The 18,724-nt window shown below is 41.0% G+C and overlaps 3 protein-coding genes across 3 annotated transcripts; all 3 read left to right on the top strand.

The window, feature by feature from the left end:
- Positions 1 to 563: 563 nt before the first annotated feature.
- LOC135611305 (homeotic protein knotted-1-like) lies at positions 564 to 6,038 on the top strand. The gene is made up of 5 exons (XM_065106962.1): positions 564 to 1,025; positions 1,085 to 1,201; positions 1,286 to 1,424; positions 4,942 to 5,195; positions 5,670 to 6,038. Exons 1-5 carry the CDS (start codon positions 705 to 707, stop codon positions 5,874 to 5,876), a joined length of 1,038 nt encoding a protein of 345 aa, XP_064963034.1. The 5' UTR covers positions 564 to 704; the 3' UTR covers positions 5,877 to 6,038.
- Positions 6,039 to 7,639: 1,601 nt separating this feature from the next.
- Positions 7,640 to 14,860, top strand: LOC103982206 (uncharacterized). Its single transcript, XM_065106963.1, has 11 exons — positions 7,640 to 7,822; positions 8,539 to 8,645; positions 8,715 to 8,825; positions 8,918 to 9,051; positions 9,134 to 9,200; positions 10,373 to 10,425; positions 12,948 to 13,002; positions 13,085 to 13,159; positions 13,764 to 13,881; positions 14,061 to 14,107; positions 14,200 to 14,860. The coding sequence occupies exons 3-11, from the start codon at positions 8,739 to 8,741 to the stop codon at positions 14,305 to 14,307; spliced, it is 744 nt and encodes a 247-aa protein (XP_064963035.1). The 5' UTR covers positions 7,640 to 7,822; positions 8,539 to 8,645; positions 8,715 to 8,738; the 3' UTR covers positions 14,308 to 14,860.
- Positions 14,861 to 16,272: 1,412 nt separating this feature from the next.
- Positions 16,273 to 17,448, top strand: LOC103982207 (EPIDERMAL PATTERNING FACTOR-like protein 2). The gene is made up of 3 exons (XM_009399051.3): positions 16,273 to 16,797; positions 16,880 to 16,914; positions 16,988 to 17,448. Exons 1-3 carry the CDS (start codon positions 16,698 to 16,700, stop codon positions 17,228 to 17,230), a joined length of 378 nt encoding a protein of 125 aa, XP_009397326.2. The 5' UTR covers positions 16,273 to 16,697; the 3' UTR covers positions 17,231 to 17,448.
- Positions 17,449 to 18,724: the final 1,276 nt, after the last annotated feature.

Here is an 18,724-nt window from a genome sequence, read left to right as displayed (position 1 = left end):
ACAACTTGGGTCGACACCAGTGGCTTCGTTACACTGGAGAAGCTCGAGTTCACAGGAAACCGCATCTGAACACAGCGACGAACTGTTTGCAGAAGATGGCTCGATGCCTTTTCTCATCTGTATCGCCTGCGACGAAGAACAAAGTTTACAGTGAGAGGGTTTGGGACACCGAGGCGTGGGGATCGCTTGCCGGCGGTCTGCCGACCGATCCATTCTCTCGTGAGACCAGATCGAAAAGGCCTTCACGTTCACTGACGGAAGTCTTCCGAGAAGAACATGAGCTGAAGTTATTGTCCCGTGCGGTGTGTACTGCTACAGTGCAACCCCCACCACCACCACCACCACCACCTCCTCTCTCTCTCTACTCCCCTATAGGCACAGTGTGCGTTCTGTTCTACACCTAAGATTACTGGAAGGCAGTGATGATGAGATGGAACACGATTAGCCACTGAAAGAGACCATCTCCCCGTCAACGTGATTTGACAACGGAAAAGAAAGCCTAGCTTTCCCTTCTCTCTCTAAACCTTATCGCTCCATAGGCCTTGGGTCTGTTTGGGACAAGTCTTGCGTGTGATCCTCCTCATCTTCTACCTTTTCCTCTCCTCCTTGTCTCATCACGCGAAGCCTCAGCTCTTGTGATAGTATAGGTGCAATAATTCGATCTGCGACTGCCAAGGCTCTCTCTCTCTCTCTCTCTCTCCAGGATGGAGAAACCCCCCTACTGGACCGAATCTTTGTTACACCTACCATCATCGACCACCACCACGACCGTATCATCAGCTACTCCGCCGCTGAGCGCCGCCTTATATGACCGGAATTATTACCCCACCACTGCTAACTCACCTTACCTCAAACCGCCACCCCTTAAACTCGAAGCCAGTTCTTCTCTACCGCCATCTCAAGCAAGAGAAGTGGTGGGAGGAGGAGGAGAGAGATCTGCAAGCGATATAGAAGGCATCAAGGCCAAGATCATGTCTCACCCTCGGTATTCCAACCTTCTCGGAGCCCATCTTGAGTGCCAAAAGGTATGTTCATCACTTGCTTCCAGCTCCGCCACTCCATAAACCATATATTGCTTTGGTAGGTGGGGGCGCCGCCGGAGGTGGTGGCACGGCTCTCGGCCTTAGCCCGGGAGCTGGACTCGCGCTTGAGCTACCGTCATAAGCAGCCCTCCGACGACCCTGAGCTCGACCAGTTCATGGTACTGATCCCAATCCCTCTCTCTCTTTCTCCCTCTCCTTATGTTGATCACTGTGCTGAAGCTGACTCCTACCAATTGTAATAGGAAGCATACTGTCAGATGTTGATAAGATACCGAGAGGAGCTAACGAGGCCATTGCAGGAAGCCACGGAGTTCCTGAAGGGCGTGGAGTCAGAGTTCAACGCGCTCACCAACACCTGCTCGTTTCGGCTCTTCTCTTCTGGTAAACGTACTGGTTAGAGTAGCTAATTGTCCACGCTATAACATCACGACATGGATCGAATCATACCTTTCTTTCTCCGGGTTTAAATCTATAAATGCACTGTGCATCCTTTGTCGACATAGTCCAGAGAGGAGAGGTCTGTAGTTCTCCGCTGTTAGATGTCTTGAGGAGGAGGAGAACTTCCACCGTACATGCTGAGTAGGACTGCAGCAAACTCTGACAGATCTCTCCTTAGGCAGCATTTATATCTGCTCTGTAGCTTCCATAGATATGATATAGCCCGAGGCATGGGTGGGAAAAGACGCATCGCACAACATCTCCATCACTAGGCTCGAATGTCCGAGGCTAGCTCTGACCTCATGTCTCCTCTCTTTCCTTATCTGTGTACTGGTGCTTACAGAAGAAAGAGAACATCTCTCTCTCTCTCTCTCCCTCACACAATCAACAAGCAATGCATAAATCAAAGCATGAGTAAACCACGAGTTGGTCTGCAATAAGCCACCGTTTCGGTGCTGACAGGAGCCCGAGGGTCATTGTAGGGTTCCAAAGCAAACCCTTGTCTCTCTCTCTCTCTCTCTCTCTCGCTCTCTACATATATAATAATATTCCTAAAACGCTGTGTTCCATCTGCATGCTGATGATCTGAGAAATGCCATTCTAGTCACTCGAAGTCATCGACAATTCCAGCTGCTTCCAGCTACTAGTTTAGTACTACGTTGTCAGGCTTGTGCTTATGCACAAGAAATGCATTGCAAGTGTAATGCAGCAGCATATACATACACCCCAGCAGAATAGTCTATTTCTGTTGAAACATGCGACATACAAATGCATGATTGAGGGTAGTGAATACATTGTGCATTAGGAATTGGGGGATAATTTGTTCCTTTAGCTTCAGCTCATTTCAGATGGAAGGCAAAGATACCATGACCAGGAACTCGATCATTCATGCTCTTTGACTATCGTAGAAAAGGTTATCTCATATTTGAGTTGGTATTTCAATTGACTTAATGACATCCAGCAAGTAATGTCTGCCATCTTTGCTATTTTATGACTTGTACATGCATACATAAATCGTTTAATTAGTTTTATGGCTTTTGTTCATGAACATTTGAGGCACATAACAGTTGACAAGGCTCGAAAAATTCCTATGCACTAAGAGCTTTCGGAATAGACTACCATGTGGACTCTTTAGAAAAGCATGCTAAAGTGTCCAATTATTTCTGGCGTTCACTATTTGATTACTACCGAGTGTTTCACCAGTGGTCTTAGTGTATTGTACATTTTTCGAGAGCATTGTAGCGATGATTAAGATAACTCTTTTTCACCCATAATTGAGGTGCAACTGGAGTTGAAGACCTTTTTGATTCCTGATATTGTGATTCCGGGTTTACGATATCTTATGCACTAGGCTGTGCTAATCTGATACAGAGTAATGGCTTAGGGAAAGAGAAACACACTTGCTTTTTTACTTGTGGCACTTGGAATCATTTTTTGTTGGGAGTTGTATCATTTGGCTCTTTCTTGTTTGATTAATAGGTTTGATTATTATGACAGACTTGTTTCATCCACTTTGTTACAGATCAATACTAAAACTTTTGTTCTTGGCCTCTATGGTATATTGCAACTAGTGACCATAAAAAATGTGCCAGTTTGATGCCAATATGCTAGTAAATATTGCATGGAGCTCAAGGATCTTAAAATGCGGCATTCGGTCTTGTGCCTATTGAATATTGTTTGCGATGAATTCTATTCTGGTACAACTTTTGTAGATGAATTAACCAAAATGATTCATGATGAAAAACCTATGTTTGTGATAAGGCTTGTTCATCATCGTTAAACCTTTTGTAACGATATAAAATTTTGATCGCCGCAAGTCATAATGACGACAACATTGCTGCAGATTTCTTTTTCCTGCTCGTAGTTTGAAGTTATCTACTGTGCTGTCATTGCGAATGTGATGTCTCATGAATAGATTTTAAATAGATATTATGCTATCGTGCTTAGATATTATACCTCACATTGTATCAACAAAGATTACTGACTTTTCCTTGTTCCTGGTCATAAATTTTAATATGACTAAACTTTTTATCATGATAAAAATAGAGAGATGTTGTGATCGGCATAGCTCAATGGCACTGCATATATGGGACTTATGGCTTGTTATCATTCATGCATTATATATTTATCATTTTGATTCTATGCATGGATGATTTCTGTTGGAAATTTTTGTCGATAGATTAAACCAAAATAATACTTGCTGGATGGTCAGAAAGAACATGTGGAAGGATGCCAGCGTAGTAGTATTCTAGGGTGGAGACTATGAGCAAGATGCTGAGCAGGGAAGAAGAAGGATCTTAGAGCTAATTGAAAAGCTGAATTGGCAGTCTTATTCATGAAACAACTTCGAACACTTCAAAAGGATGAGATATATGAAGTTCTTAGAAATCATTTTACTTTTACTTCTAATCCAACAGCATAATCACAAAACAACTATGTCCCTTCCAACTACATCATAACTGGAAGCCGCAAAATTTATCTAATAGGGTGTGCTTTTTCTTTTCCTATAAAGCAGTTGATAAGGAAATCAGATCAAATGCTGCTTACAAATCTGCAATTATAATCGAAGGATGTTTCTGTGGTCTCTAACTCATCATTCAGAGTAGACAGGTGCAAGTAATTAAACATTGAGAATAGGTGATTAAAAAAGAATATGATGAAAAGACACTTTAGCAGTGTAAATTCTGCACTATGTTTTTTTTTTTGAAAGAATTAAAAACTGATGTCGATATATATTTAATTCAATAACGCAGGGGCTAAATATTGTTTGAACTCATTCTATTGTGCAACACTTGATATCATACTTAGGTGTTTTATGTTTTGTGTCTTCGGAAATCTCTTTATTTCATCCAATTGCTATTACTTATTAATGTCATTTTTTTCTGTATTTAAACAGACATAATACATGACTAAATCTGTTAAGTTCCCCCACATTTTCTTTCTGAAGAAACCTGACCTTTTTTGTTTGATGGTCGCATTCCCTGTTTATAATTGCACATGTGGCTTGCAGTTCCATCTTTTGTGCAACAACGAAAACAGCCTGAAAACGATAATAGTACTTTTCATCTGAAAATTGTCTAATTCTTTATAAACAAGTGAGACCATATATGAGTTATCCAATCAGTGCTGTGCACTTATTTTGCCTTGTTTAAGCATGATACATCTGATTGCTGAGAAAATATGCTTCGACATAAGCAGTTCCACTCTGTGCATCCTTTTATCCATTACAACACCGAAGCCTTTTTGATGTTGTTCGATGATTTTTGTGTGCCACAAAAAGGAATGTAGTCTCTGATAGTAATTTGTTTTGGACTTCATGATAACTTTTTCAAGACTTGTTTTTAATGCAGAAATGGATTATGTAAACATTGCCGAAAAATCCATATGTTTTCCAGTTTGAGAATTGAGAATTCTCTTTTATTTTTGTCCACTCAATCTACTTCTACTTCGGAACCTGCAGATGAAGCATGCGAAGGTGTTGCATCCTCGGAGGAGGACCAGGATGCTAGTTGTGGAGAAGTCGGTCTTCAGGAGATCGATCCGTGCGCTGAGGAGAAAGAGCTGAGGCTTCATCTTCTGAAGAAGTATGGTGGGTATTTGAACAGCCTTAGGCAAGAGCTGTCAAAGAAGAAGAAGAATGGAAAGCTGCCAAAGGAAGCACGGCAGACGCTACTCAAGTGGTGGGAACTGCACTACAAATGGCCTTATCCATCGGTATGAGTTCAATGTTCCCTATTGTACGTTTTCATCGTAAGTTGAATCGATTAGCTTTTTATCTCAAAGGACAAAAATGAGTATCCGATCATCTCTGTTATGGAAATCAAACAAAAAGTAAAAGAATTAGAAAAAGACACTGCAAATAGTTTCACATCGTTTGCCGAAGAACACTTGGGGTGGAACAATCTTTTCCATATCATTATTATTCTTAATATTTTGCAAGAGCTACTCTCCAAACTTTGCCTTTGCGGTAACTTTGGCAAAGACATGAGAACAGCCGAGTGGTCTTAAGTAGTCCGGATCACAGAATTGCCACGGAAATGCTCCACTATTAAACTGAGAGCACGCCAAACTGTCACGGTAGGAAGAACTCCACTGCCGAGCTACTTTCTTTGCTGCTTGTCATAAATCATAATTCATAGAGCATGAAGGATTGTTAATGGTTATAACATACATCTATGTGACGAGCAGGAAAAGGAGAAGGCAGCACTGGCCGAATTGACAGGCCTCGATCAGAAGCAAATCAACAATTGGTTTATAAACCAGCGGAAACGACATTGGAGGCCATCCGAGGACATGCAACTCATGGTGATGGATGGTTTTCATCCACCGAATGCGGATGGCTTGTACATGGAAGGGCAATTCATGAGCGATGGCCTTTACCGTGTCGGTCCATGATTGATCGATGAAAGCTTTTCCATGCGAGGGGTCGATGTTTCTCTATGATTAATGTATGATTGGATTATCATCAACATACTCCATGTTGCTATTGTAAATGGTGGTCGTTTCAAAGTGTATTGATACCACATATTGTTATTATGACATGTTACATGTTGGCTATAGGAGCAACTCAGTCTTAAGTTGCACTGTTCTGCCGCAGGGGGATGGCTTTTTGTGCATGTTAAAGGAGTGTTATGGGGCCTGCTACCATAATCTTAATCAGATAAAGTTCATGTTCTATGACCAGTTATCAAGTGTACTGATGTACAAACAACAGTGTTGTATGTATGTTCATGCTTTAGTTGAAATGGCAGAGGCAGCAGTGTGTCAATCCATGAATTTGATTGCATTCTTTGGGCATTCGACTTCGTTTAAGATGCTTGTTATGATCATCTTCTTCACATAGCTGAAAAGCTGGAGGGGCAAGAAAATAACTCAAGATCATATGATGATATGCATGCTAAACTAGTCTCTGTAAATAAACAACATCATGCAAAACAAATCTCGACCTGCAACTACTGTTCCTGAGGACACTGACCCAACACCTAAAAAGTACAAAACCTTAATCTAACATCTAATTCTGACAGTGACGCTGACATGCATGGTGCATGAGCCTTCGTTGTTTTCCTGTGCATGCAAGGTTGAAGTGGGGCGGACAAACTGTTCATGAGCTGATGTCGAACGCCGAAAGCGATACTGTGTGTGTGTGTGTGTGGCTCTATTCGACCACACCATGACACCGGAGGCAACAGTTCCACCACTGACCTCATTGGGATGGTGAAGCTGCACACCCAGTAATCCTGTGGCATTCACAACAGCTCAAGGAAAAAGGCTGCACCAGTAGAATACCATAGCAATGATTTCCCCGGAAACGTGTGTTCTTGAGGAGTAACCCTTCCATTTAAGTTGGAAAAGGTACAGTACCTGAGGAATGCCATAGGACAATAGTGGGCGGGTATTTACTGTAACTCCACTTGCAGAAGCAGGTACAGTTCATCAACTAACTGGTTATTAGGATCCACTTGCACTCCAAATTCATCAACTGGTACCATTTTCTTATGTTTAGTTAACGGCAGACAAGTGTGTATTATATCATTAAATATGTGATCATTTTGCAGTCAGTTACTGTAACTCCACTGCTATTTTTCATGTGACTGACTGCAAAATGATCACATATTTAATGATATAGCAGTAATTTAAGCATACCATGCAAGAACTTCCATATGGTCGTGTAACATTACAGTGAGAGAGACCGTCGCAGAACGGGTCATGTCGTACCTTACAACACTGTAAGGCGCTTTGGGACGCACACTCAACCCAAGGTCCTTGGGCCTTGGTCCTTGGGCCTTGGGCATTGGGCCTTGGGCGGCTAGGTTCAACCGAATAAATTAACACCCTTGCTAGGCCTTCGGCCTTGGGCGGCTGGGTTCAACCGGATAAGTTAAAACCTCGATGGGCCTTGGCCCTTGGGCTTCGGGGCTGTTTGGGCCTCAAATGGCTGGGTTCAACCGGATAAGTTAACACCCTTGCTAGATCTTGGGTCTTGGGCGGCTCGGTTCACCGGGTAAGTCAAAACCTTAGATGGGCCTTGGGCTTTGGGGGGGGGGGGTTGGGCCTTAAAAGGCTGAGTTCAACAGGGTACGTTAATACCCTGGATGGGCCTTGTGTCTTGGGCTGAGATCACGCCTTTGTTGAACCGTGGCTGGGTTCAACCGGGTGAGTTAATACTGACCGACCGCCGGCGACCTGTGTTCGTCCCTGGGACGCTGCATCTCCCTCTCGCGGGAAACCCTCGGCAACCCCGACGCCTGTCCTCCCTGTCGCGTGCTCGAGTGGCGAGCCGAACAACCAACGGCCAGTATTCTTCCAGCGGTGGCGGCGGTGCGACGCGACGACTTTGCCCGGTACCTCCTCTCTCTGGCGGTGCACCGTCCGTCTACTCGCTCGCTTTCTCTCTTCTCTTCCCCGCAATGCAGCCCCCTTCGTCTCTATCGCTGCACCACACCACCCCGTGCGTCGGAGGCTGCCTCTCTCTTTCGCATGGCAGTCCCCCCTTCCCCTCTCCGCCTCTGGTCGCTCTTTGCCCTCGCCCTTGCCTCCCCCTGCTCTGAGCCCGCATCCTTGCCTTCCCTGCCAGCAACCTCCTTCCTTGGCCTTCCCTTACTCACAACCGACCTGCTCCTATTCTCAGCCCCCTCCCCTGCAAAATTCTGCTAGTTTTTGTTTATAATAGTTATTTCTTATGAACAATAGTTTATGAATAGTGTTAATTACTGGATTTGTGACTGCTAGAATTTTGAATTGTTAATTTTTGCTATAGTTTTCAATAGTGTTAACTTTGATGTTAATCTTCTTTCGTTTTGTTATTTTGTTATTAGATTCGGGCAATTTGGTACTTCAATGTTTTGTAGATGGTTAAATGGATGTAATTGGATATTTAGTGCTGATAATTCGAATATTTAGTTCTTCAATGTTTTTTAGATGGTTAAACGAATGTAATTTGATATTTAGTGCTGGTAATTCGAAGATGAAGTTGTATGGAACTCATATTGTGTCTAATTTTTTATTTTAATGATTGGATTTCTTCTTAATTATTTCTTATTATTTTTATATTGGCTAGCGCCTAGCGCCTCATGCGTTTTGGAACATTGGTGCCTTTTAGTACCTAGCGCCCTTGACAACATTGCATCCAATTCAGAGGGAGTTTGTGCTTGTAATTCTGCAGTGGTCTGCCTCAGAATAAGCTACTCAAGAATTAGAACTAAAAGAATCTAACATTGAAATTTTCTGCCACAGAACACATCAAAAGGCAGAGTGTCCATGGGAACTGAGAAATTTATGTTTTCTAGCCCTCATAACAGGGGGGAGCCCAACAAGCAAGATGAAGAGGCCTCTGAAGAACTAACAGTAGAGTGAACACTCACTTTCATTCAAGAAACCTGTTACTCTTCGTGTCTTCCAAATCTTCTTCATTCATATAATTATGATCTTGCTAATAGGAGGAGGATTTAGAGCATGAGCTTGCTGATATAACCTTTGAAGATCTCCAAAGAGCTCGGGCTGATGGCTCCCATCGCTCCCATGCCACCAAGCTTCATCAACAACTGAAGCCTAGCCGTGCTAACAAGAATAGGTATCCCAATTCTTTTTTTCTTGTATTTTGTAATTGATTGTATTGATTATACACATTGGTTTGGGATTTCTTTGTTGGATAGGCCAATGGAGATGAGTAGCAAAATGAGAGTTGGGAGGTTTAGGGAGGTCATCCAGGCACCCAAAAAGGTGAGCTTTTGCGATATCAGAGTTTCATATTCATATATTCAAAAGTACAGTTGTGGAGTCTGATATGTTATTTTGCTGTACTGGTGATGCCATGCCATAGTTGCTTGGCATTACAGAACCCTGCTATCTGCATGACATGCCAGCATATAAAATGTGTACATACAATCACACCTTTAGGTCCTTTACACAGCATGACATATCCATCTGTGCTAGTACACTGTGGAAATTTGGTGTTACACCAAAGAGAGGTAGGTTTACAGTATGTTATGGGGAATGGATCATCGGTTTATCACCTGAAGTTACTTGTTTAACCCTGTCATGCATATGCATTTGGTTCAATATGTTTGTGTGAGCAACAATGTCAATATTGCTTTGTGGCTATGCCACTCCTATGATACTGGTCTTGTCCCATTACAAATTATCTTAAAGGACTATTATAATGATGTCTTAAAATGCCTTTTTGCACTTCTTAGTGTATTTTAAAATGCATTTAAATTTTAGCTCCAACAGCAGCAGAAATTGCTGATTAAAGTAATTGCTCTAGATAACCAATGCTTTAACTTGCACTAGTGCTAACACTTAATTTGCCAAGTACCAATCCTCTGAGCCCCTTAGGATAGATGTTTGGATGTCATTCTGTTTTGTCTTAGTTCAAAAATGATTTCTTTATTAAATTTGTATTCCTGTAATTTTCAATGCTTTACAGTTATTTATGAGCAACTTTGAATTTGCACTTTGTATTGATTCCCATAAAGCACTATCTGAAAGTGAACTACATGATACTAGTATTTTACTTTTCGTTCTTATTTGTCTTTCTTTCAACCAGCTGATAGTGTATGTAACAAATTTTGGTGTGGCTTCTTGGTTATATGTGATTGTTTTTTCAACTTCCTAGTAGAAATTGTTATTAGAAGTTCCTGTTTAGAATACCATATCTTTGCCATTGGGAATTTGGGAAGGAAATATCATAGCATATGACATTATAATGTACTTTTGAGGGGTAAATATTTGACTCATATGTTACTAAAAACTCAGAGTGGTTGACTGAGGTATTTGGGGAAAAAAAAAAAGATCTTCGAATTGCAAATAACGTCACAACTCCATAAATTGCAGTGTTAGTGAACCGTTCACTTTTATCTGTTGTTTTAAGTCTGGTCATCATTTTCTTGCAGGTTGTCAGAGATCCACGATTTGAATCTTTATGTGGAACTCTTGACACAGATGGGTATGCCGTTTCTTCTTCTTCTTTCCTTTTTGTTGATTCTTTTGCTTACTTTTTTTTGTTTTTTTGTTTTGGTTATGTTTTGTGTGTGGGGAGTGGGGGAGGATTCAAGTACTGTGGATTAAGCTTTATCCAGTATATCTTAGATGTTCTTTCTGCTTATACATATAATTTTTGTGTGCATTTTGGTCCATGCATTCAAGCACAAATGTTCAGAAAATATTGTTCATGATTTTAGCACACCAATTATTACCTAGCACACCAATTATAGGAATGATCAACAGCCATATCATCATATTGATTATGCCATTATTTTCTCCCTTTGTATATTATTTTGTATGAGTTGTATGAGAAATTAAAAAAAAAGTTTAGCTCACTCAACTAATTCTGCCAATTCTGATAGAACATTGAACAAAAGTTTATAGGTTGATAGATCTTACATATATGAATTAGTTAAATGTTGAAGGTTCTTATTTTATGAGCAAAATCAATCCCAGGCCATCAAGCTTAAATCACTTATATTTGGAGGAAAAAAAAACAGGGCCTCTTGTATGGATTCAGCATATCCTGACAAATGAATACATTGATTATCCTAGTGTATCTTTACAATCGGTGCTTTGTGGCTAGTGCTTATGCTCCTAAAGTATCCATAACCATATTCACTCATAGCAGCTAGCAATAGTCAAAGGAACACACCTCATGGCAGGCGTAAAAAGAGCAAGATATAGATGCAGAAACTGAAACAGTTATGATTGAAAAGGAAAATAAATCTATATATGCTAGACATTCAATTACCTTGTTTCTCAATGAATTCCATATGTGCTTTTCATTGTATAAAATTTTTTGATACATTTTAGCAAATTCTGGGCTCAAATACATAGCCCTTGGAAAGAAAGGCAAGTTTGACTACGAAATTAATTTCTTGATGGAATTCCAAACAATTCCAAACAACAGTTGCATCATTTGTTTGGAATTGATTACTTTGGGTGACTGCTTGAGTACATAGTCACCGAGAAACTCATCTTCCGCTTGATCTTGCTTTTTTTGTGAAATAAAATAGAAAGGAGAAACAATTGATTACTTTGAAGACTTATGGGTAATTTGGCACTTGTTGGATCGAAGCTGGAACAGTATTAATATAGTTATTGGATACCAATAACTATCTTTGACTGTCTCATCAAGTGCCTGGTTTGCATCATCAAGGATACCATAATTGAAATATATGCAGATCAAACGAGGCATCAATGGGAAATTCATAATGGCATCAACTAGTGTCAAAAGGCTAGCTAATACTGCTTTCTTGTGTCAAGTCTTCTCTCTTTGTTTGATTGAACTCTTGAAAGACATGTTTAGTGTTACCAACTATGTGAATATTGTGATCACATTCATGAACTGGTGACCGGCCAGAAGTTTGAAACCTGTACACTGACCCATGATACAGAGCGTACATGCTGACCAGAGCAGGACCGGAGAACTTACTGAAATCTGACTTTATAATTAAAAAATGTTAACGATGACCAATTTTGAGGTATGCACAGATAATGGACTTGAGGATGTTACCAATGTAGTAACATTTTGATGACATGGTTCTGAATATAGTTCATGCTTGCTGGTGCACATGAAATAAGAAGTTACCTGCACTGTGGGAGTTCCATGACTGCTGTAATTTAACTACGCTGAGTCTGAGGATGTTTGTTCTTTATATATGTATTATTGGCAGCCGCTCACTCTATATACCTATATGTGAAAAACGGATTCTTTCAGCACTTATAAACATAGATTGTGAGAGAAATTCCATGTAGAACTTTCTTAAATCATGAAATATAAGTGAACTGACTCTTACGAACTGACAAAGATAAGAAGCTAATTGTTCAGAGGTGTGACAACTCAAACGAATTTGCCTGAGCTGCTATTCATAGGCAATTTTTGTGTCTTTTTATTGTGCTACTTTGAGTGATATCTATGGTTCAAGTTATGATATGCAACCTTGTTGTCTTTAAGTGTTCAGCTTTAATTTGTTTAAGAAAAAGTGGAAGGAGAAAAACAATGGCAAATCCCAAATCCTTTCATGAAGAGAAAAAACACTTATAATAATAGAGAATGATCTAATGACCGCAAACGAATTTCGAGCCAATATTATTGTATATGGTTAATTGGGTGGAATGTACCTTCCAGAAATTTATAAAGTACAATAAATAAAAATCTACAATATTTCAAAGGTGATGCTGAGGTGCCTTTGTTGAAATTAACATAGTCAATTGAATATTATGTAGGCTTAATGAAGATGCTTCCTTTCGTTTTGCATCCTTCTTATGTGTTTCCTGTCCTCACATGTTTTTTCCCAAGTTGGTTCCTGTATTGTTGTACCCTTTGAATGGATACATCGCTAAATGGTGAAAAAGATAAACTCAATAATTGTGCTGTTACATTTTCTTTTCTTTCAAATTTTAGCTGCTTCATTAACATTATGTTTTCTTCTGTTATTTTAGCAAACTAAACTTTTTTTTTTTTTGCTGTAATATTAGGTTTAGAAAACGATACAGTTTTCTGTTCGAAGTTGAACTTCCTGCAGAGAAAGAGGTGATTTTTTAAGATGAAACATATTTTTCAAATTATTTACTGAATGATAGATGATTCTACTAATGCCATTGGATATCTGCAGAGACTTCAAAAGTTGATCAGGAAGTCAAAAGACCCAAATGCTGTTGAGGAATTAAAGTGCCACCTTTCTTGGATCGTAAGTTTTCACCGAGAAAGTCTAAATTAAGTGTTGCTTCATTGTTTCATTGTTTATTTTCTTATTAATATTGTTATTATCTTACTAATGGTTCATTTCAGCTTTTACCCTAAAAGAAAATTAAAACAAATGCACATTTGTGTAATCTTAATCGTAGGTCATAGTGGATTCTTGATTGCTAACCTCAAACTGTGTGGTGTGACAAAAATCTGTTCACTCATGATACTGGTCCTGGTTCCTTTGTGTCCTTGCACTTGAGCTTGAGATCCCAAGTCTTGTTTTACATATTGAATCACAAGGTCAAGGTTTTGGTGGAAGGCCATCTTTAAGGACAAGACCATGTATTTAGTAGCTGTATCTAGGGTACAGAGGCCTCAGTTCTTATCCAGATCTACGCTCATATAGAATGTGTAGGACCTCAGCATAATATGCTCTGTGATTTGTGTTTTTTTATGGCAGAAAAAACTTTACAAAATTATTTTCTTGTGCACAATTTACTTGCAATTTGGAATTTTGTGCTAATTATATTTTGTTGAAATTATCTATGTTCATTTTGGATGACCTGAAAGGCTAATCGTTGTCTAAAACAACTTTGGTTATTCAGGATAAACAGATAAAATCAGGTCCTCGGAAGTGTGCTGAATCTGAGATCTTGTCTGAGCATATAAAGAAAGAAAGGGAAGCAGCAAAACGAGGGAAACAACCATATTATTTGAAAAAATGTATCTATTTGCTCATTTATCTCTTTCTTGCATTTCTTTGTTGGTGCGCAATAGTCCAACATTTCTTGTGTGCTTGTGCTTGTGCATGTGCAAGTCTGCATGTCCATCCTGTCTTGCCTATGCTCTGGGTTTCTTGTTGTCCAATAATGCAAGATCTAATTTGAATTTTGTTTGTGCAGCGGAAATTCGAGAAAGAAAACTGATACAAAAGTACAATGAACTCAAGGTACTATCTTTACCCATTTAGCCTTGGCTGTTTGTCTGGAAATCTTACAATTTTCTTAATTGGCTTCTGCGTTCTTCTCGAGTATATTACAGGCTGCAGGAAAGCTTGATTCTTACATTGAGAAGAGGCAGAAGAAAAATGCTTCCAAGGACCATCGTTACATGCCGTACCGCAGATCTGGCAATGATGCACAGGAATAGTGTCTTGTTCTTTTGCTCAAAGTCAATGTGCTTTGTTTATTTCCATACCCTACCACAGATCTGGCAATGATGCACAGGAATACGGGCTCATGGTTTTGCTCAAAGTCAATGTGCTCTATTTATTTCCATCCCAACCCCGAAAGAATTCTCTGCTGCTCCTCATTCTGCAGGATTTTGTAGTGCCCAGCTTTGTTTGCTTGAATGCAGGCTTGTACAAGAAAGGAAAAAAACAAGAGAAGAGCGAGCGATCAAGCGTTTTTACCACGTCCGTGTGTCTGAAACCTGACCCAGTACAAGAATATTTGATGCAAACTTAGCAAATAACAAGTTGTTCTTGTTTAATTTTATTCTCTTTTTGGAAGAACAAGATCTGGATAGTTGGTCATACATGTTGCAAACTATGGGTGTCTGCTTTGCCTGTCAAGATGCCAAAACTAATTCCTTGGAATTGTATTGAAATGTCAGCAATTGCAAGCAGCAACAGCATCACTAAATCCCCTTCTACAATGTGTGTATTTCTTCCATTTATATTTAGTGAGTGTGGTTTTATGGTTGTTTCCTGTGTCATACAATTGTTGTTCTTCATAACCTGTTATAGCTTCCATCAGCCTGCTCATGAATTTCTTCCATTTATATTTAGTGAGTGTGGTTTTATGGTGCTTTCCTGTGTGATACAATGGTTGTTCTTCATAACCTGTTATAGCTTCCATCAACCTGCTCATGAATCCCTTCCATTACTATTTAGTTAGTGTGGTTTCCTGTGTTATACAATGGTTGTTCTTCATAACCTGTTACAGCTTCCATCAACCTGCTCATGAATCCCTTCCATTACTATTTAGTTAGTGTGGTTTCCTGTGTCAGACAATGGTTGTTCTTCATATCCTGTTATAGCTTCCATCAACCTGCTCATGAATCTCTTCCAGTACTATTTAGTTAGTGTGGTTTCCTGTGTGATACAATGGTTGTTCTTCATAACCTGTTATAGCTTCCATCAACCTGCTCAAGTACAATTGTTGTTCTTCATAACCTGTTATAGCTTCCATCAACCTGCTCATGAATCTCTTCCATTTCTATTTAGTTAGTGTGGTTTCCTGTGTGATACAATGGTTGTTCTTCATAACCTGTTATAGCTTCCATCAACCTGCTCAAGTACAATTGTTGTTCTTCATAACCTGTTATAGCTTCCATCAACCTGCTCATGAATCTCTTCCATTTCTATTTAGTTAGTGTGGTTTCCTGTGTGATACAATGGTTGTTCTTCATAACCTGTTATAGCTTCCATCAACCTGCTCATGACCAAGAAAGTGGAGCTCACATGTTACTATTTCCATGATTTGAACCATGAATCTTAGAATGTATCCCAAGAAATGGAGAGTGCAGAATAGTTTGTTTTTATGGAAGATGTGAAGCAGACTCATCTTCGATATCAAGCCTTCCAGCTCTCAATTGTCCGACACGTATTCGACAAGGATATTTGGTAAATAGAGATTTGATGCGGAAGGAAGGAAGCTTTCGCATATATCTGCATTGCCCTGTGGTAGCTTTCTCTTCCTCCTTTTTTATCTGTAGCAATTTGTGTGGAATTAAATGCATTAGAGACCAGCAATCCACGTGAAGAACTACAGGGACATGTTAACTCCCAATCGGAAGGCTAGAAGAAGAGCATCGCTGCAAGTGTTCATGTCAACTTCAGCCCACACCACCGAGGCCACCTGTTGAGAAGTCGCAGTGTCTGTATGCATCAACGCAGTCATATTCTCCTCGTTCGCTTGCTGAGATGATGGAGGAAGGGATCCTTTTACGTGCGGGGATCAAAGCCTACAACAAGAGCACAAGCAGAAGCGTCCAGGGATCAGCCCGGAAGAAGACGATCCGGTAACGATGGGGGCACTGTTGGACCAGTAAAGCGAAAGCACACAGCTGTGGTGCAGTGTCTACTTCTGGGAAGAAACCCTCCGCCCGCTGGTTTACTCGATCTGTGCGTGCTGGTTCTCTTCCTTCTCTCTTTCGTGCTCTTCCCTTTACACTAGCTTTCTGTTTGGTGATTTGGGGGCTCAAACATCGATGCAGATGAGGAAGTTCACCGCCTTTCTTCTCCATCTTCCGTGTCCGTTTGTTTCTCCCTTCCTTGTATGGTTCTGCCCCACCTGTCGTCCTTTTGGTGCTTCTCTGTCTCGCACTCTCATTTTCCTTGCTCATGAATGCATTTATTGCCTGACTCTCTCTCTCTCTCTCTCTCTCTCTCTCTCTCTCTCTCTCTCACATACGCACACACACCAGCTTATAAAAGCCAGAGATAGTAGACTGACCGAGGAAAGAGAACAATCTTTCTCCTTGTAAAGTTGTCTCCCTCTCCAGTCCTCGTTCATTCACTCAAATCACATCAGGAAATGGGACTTCTCCACTGTATCACGACTCACAGAACGTTTCATCTCCTTCTGTCGGTGCTTCTCCTCTTGAGCTCCACTCCAGCCCAGTATTCGGCCGAAGGTAAAGCTTGTTTTGCTACCTGGTTAGGCGTTTCCTTCATCTTTATGGTCATCGGCTCTGAGTTTGTCTTGGCTTGCCACAGGTAGACCATCGTTTAGGCTTCTGGAGGTGGCAAACGTAAGGCCTTGAACTCGGTAAGACGTACTCTTTGATGAGAACTTCGCCTCTAACGTACGCATTTCATCTTCAGTTGCAGGGAAGGGGAGAGGAGAAGGCGATGGTGAGAGCTTTGATCGGATCGAGACCACCGATCTGCGAGAGGAGGTGCGTGACATGCGGCCGCTGTGAAGCAGTTCAAGTGCCAGTAATCCCACAGGCGAAGAGCCGAAGTAAGCAATTCCTGGGCGTGGCCATCTTGAGGGGCGACTACAGCTCCAACTACAAGCCCCTGAGTTGGAAATGCAAATGCGGGGACGTCATCTTTAATCCATGAGACGCTACGAGTGAGTCGATACCAGATTTCAACTGTGGATAATACTCGATCGATCGATCGATGAACTCTGTTCTTGTTCCCTTTCCCTTCGCTTCTGGGCTGTTTCGTGTGTCATGTATGCACTCCACTCGTCCCCCTGTAATCTGCCGGACAGACATCATGGTATTCTCGTTCGACTCCATGTAGCAGAAGCAAAATGGCATCTGGTCTTTTTGTCCCGAGTGCTTGATCTCTTGTGGCTCAGAGGTCCAACAGGGGAATAAAGAAAGTTCCTTCGGCATCTCACACAGAGATTAAAAGTAGTCGCAGACTATGTTGGACGACGGTCACTGAAGTGACACGACGGAGGCGCAGTTGCGTGCCATTGCTGCACGCCATTCCCTCTCCATGAAATATCACGTCCGCAGAACAGCATCCAACCAAACTGCATCTGATCTCGAGGCACATTTCGCAAGCAAATGATAGATGGCAGCGCGATTTGGGGCATTAAAGATGGCGTCCCATGTATTCTCCTCGGTCCGAGGCAGCGGAGTTGCCCAAAACTAGGAGAATACACCTCCTCCCCCCTCTCTGTCTACCTCAGTCTGTTGTGTTGAGTGTTGTGTCCTGCACAAGTTACATACATGTTGAAGTATGTGCATCGACGAGCCTTTTCATTCATGTCAACCAACACTCACACACTCTCTCTCTCTCTCTCTCTCTGCTCCACCATCTCTTCTCTTCGGCCATAAGCCAGCCACTGCATGCAATCCTACTCGATCATTACTTGCAGTGGGAGGATCCAATCACTTCAGTGAGAGAGAAAACACACGAGATGACCCTTCTCTCCCTAGAAGCCTAGCTCGGATCACATGCTCCATCTCTTGATCCTTATACACATCAAGCATATCACAGTCGTAGATATAGACTTGAAGAACATTTACATAGCACCTCTATAGCTGCTCACCACATATAAAGCTAGCAACTCAATAGTCAAACTCTTAGTAATAATTAATGTCTTTCATTGACATATAATATACATATAGTAAATGCAATGGATTTTTGACCTGAATCTATGGAGGAACTCAGGAAGTAGCAGAATCTAATAAAGGACTAAACTCCAAATGAATATTCAAATAAAAAGGTGGGCTGTGCATGTGGCCATTAATCCATCCATTATGGAGTGCATACTACTGACACCACCATCTTCATATATATATATATATATATATATATATATAGTTGGTAGAAGAGAGATCACCACCACATTTAGCGCATCCTAAGAGTACACTTGGAACACTGTAATAACCACGACCAAACATATTCTCATGCTTCTGTGGCCTACAGAACTGTGACCTTCCCCTTTGTCTTCTTCCGCTGAATCGAGTCGATGAGGTAAACCAACATGGGAGAAGCTACACTGCAAGTTAATTTGCAGTGAGATGCTCAGACAAATGCCTTCCTGTCATTCCAACCACACACACACACACCATCTTGACTGCTAATGTGGAAGCT

This window comes from Musa acuminata, chromosome BXJ2-4 (genome assembly GCF_036884655.1).
Source record: "Musa acuminata AAA Group cultivar baxijiao chromosome BXJ2-4, Cavendish_Baxijiao_AAA, whole genome shotgun sequence".
NCBI classification, from domain to species: Eukaryota; Viridiplantae; Streptophyta; class Magnoliopsida; order Zingiberales; family Musaceae; genus Musa; species Musa acuminata.
This window is presented reverse-complemented; position numbering and strand designations above follow the sequence as displayed.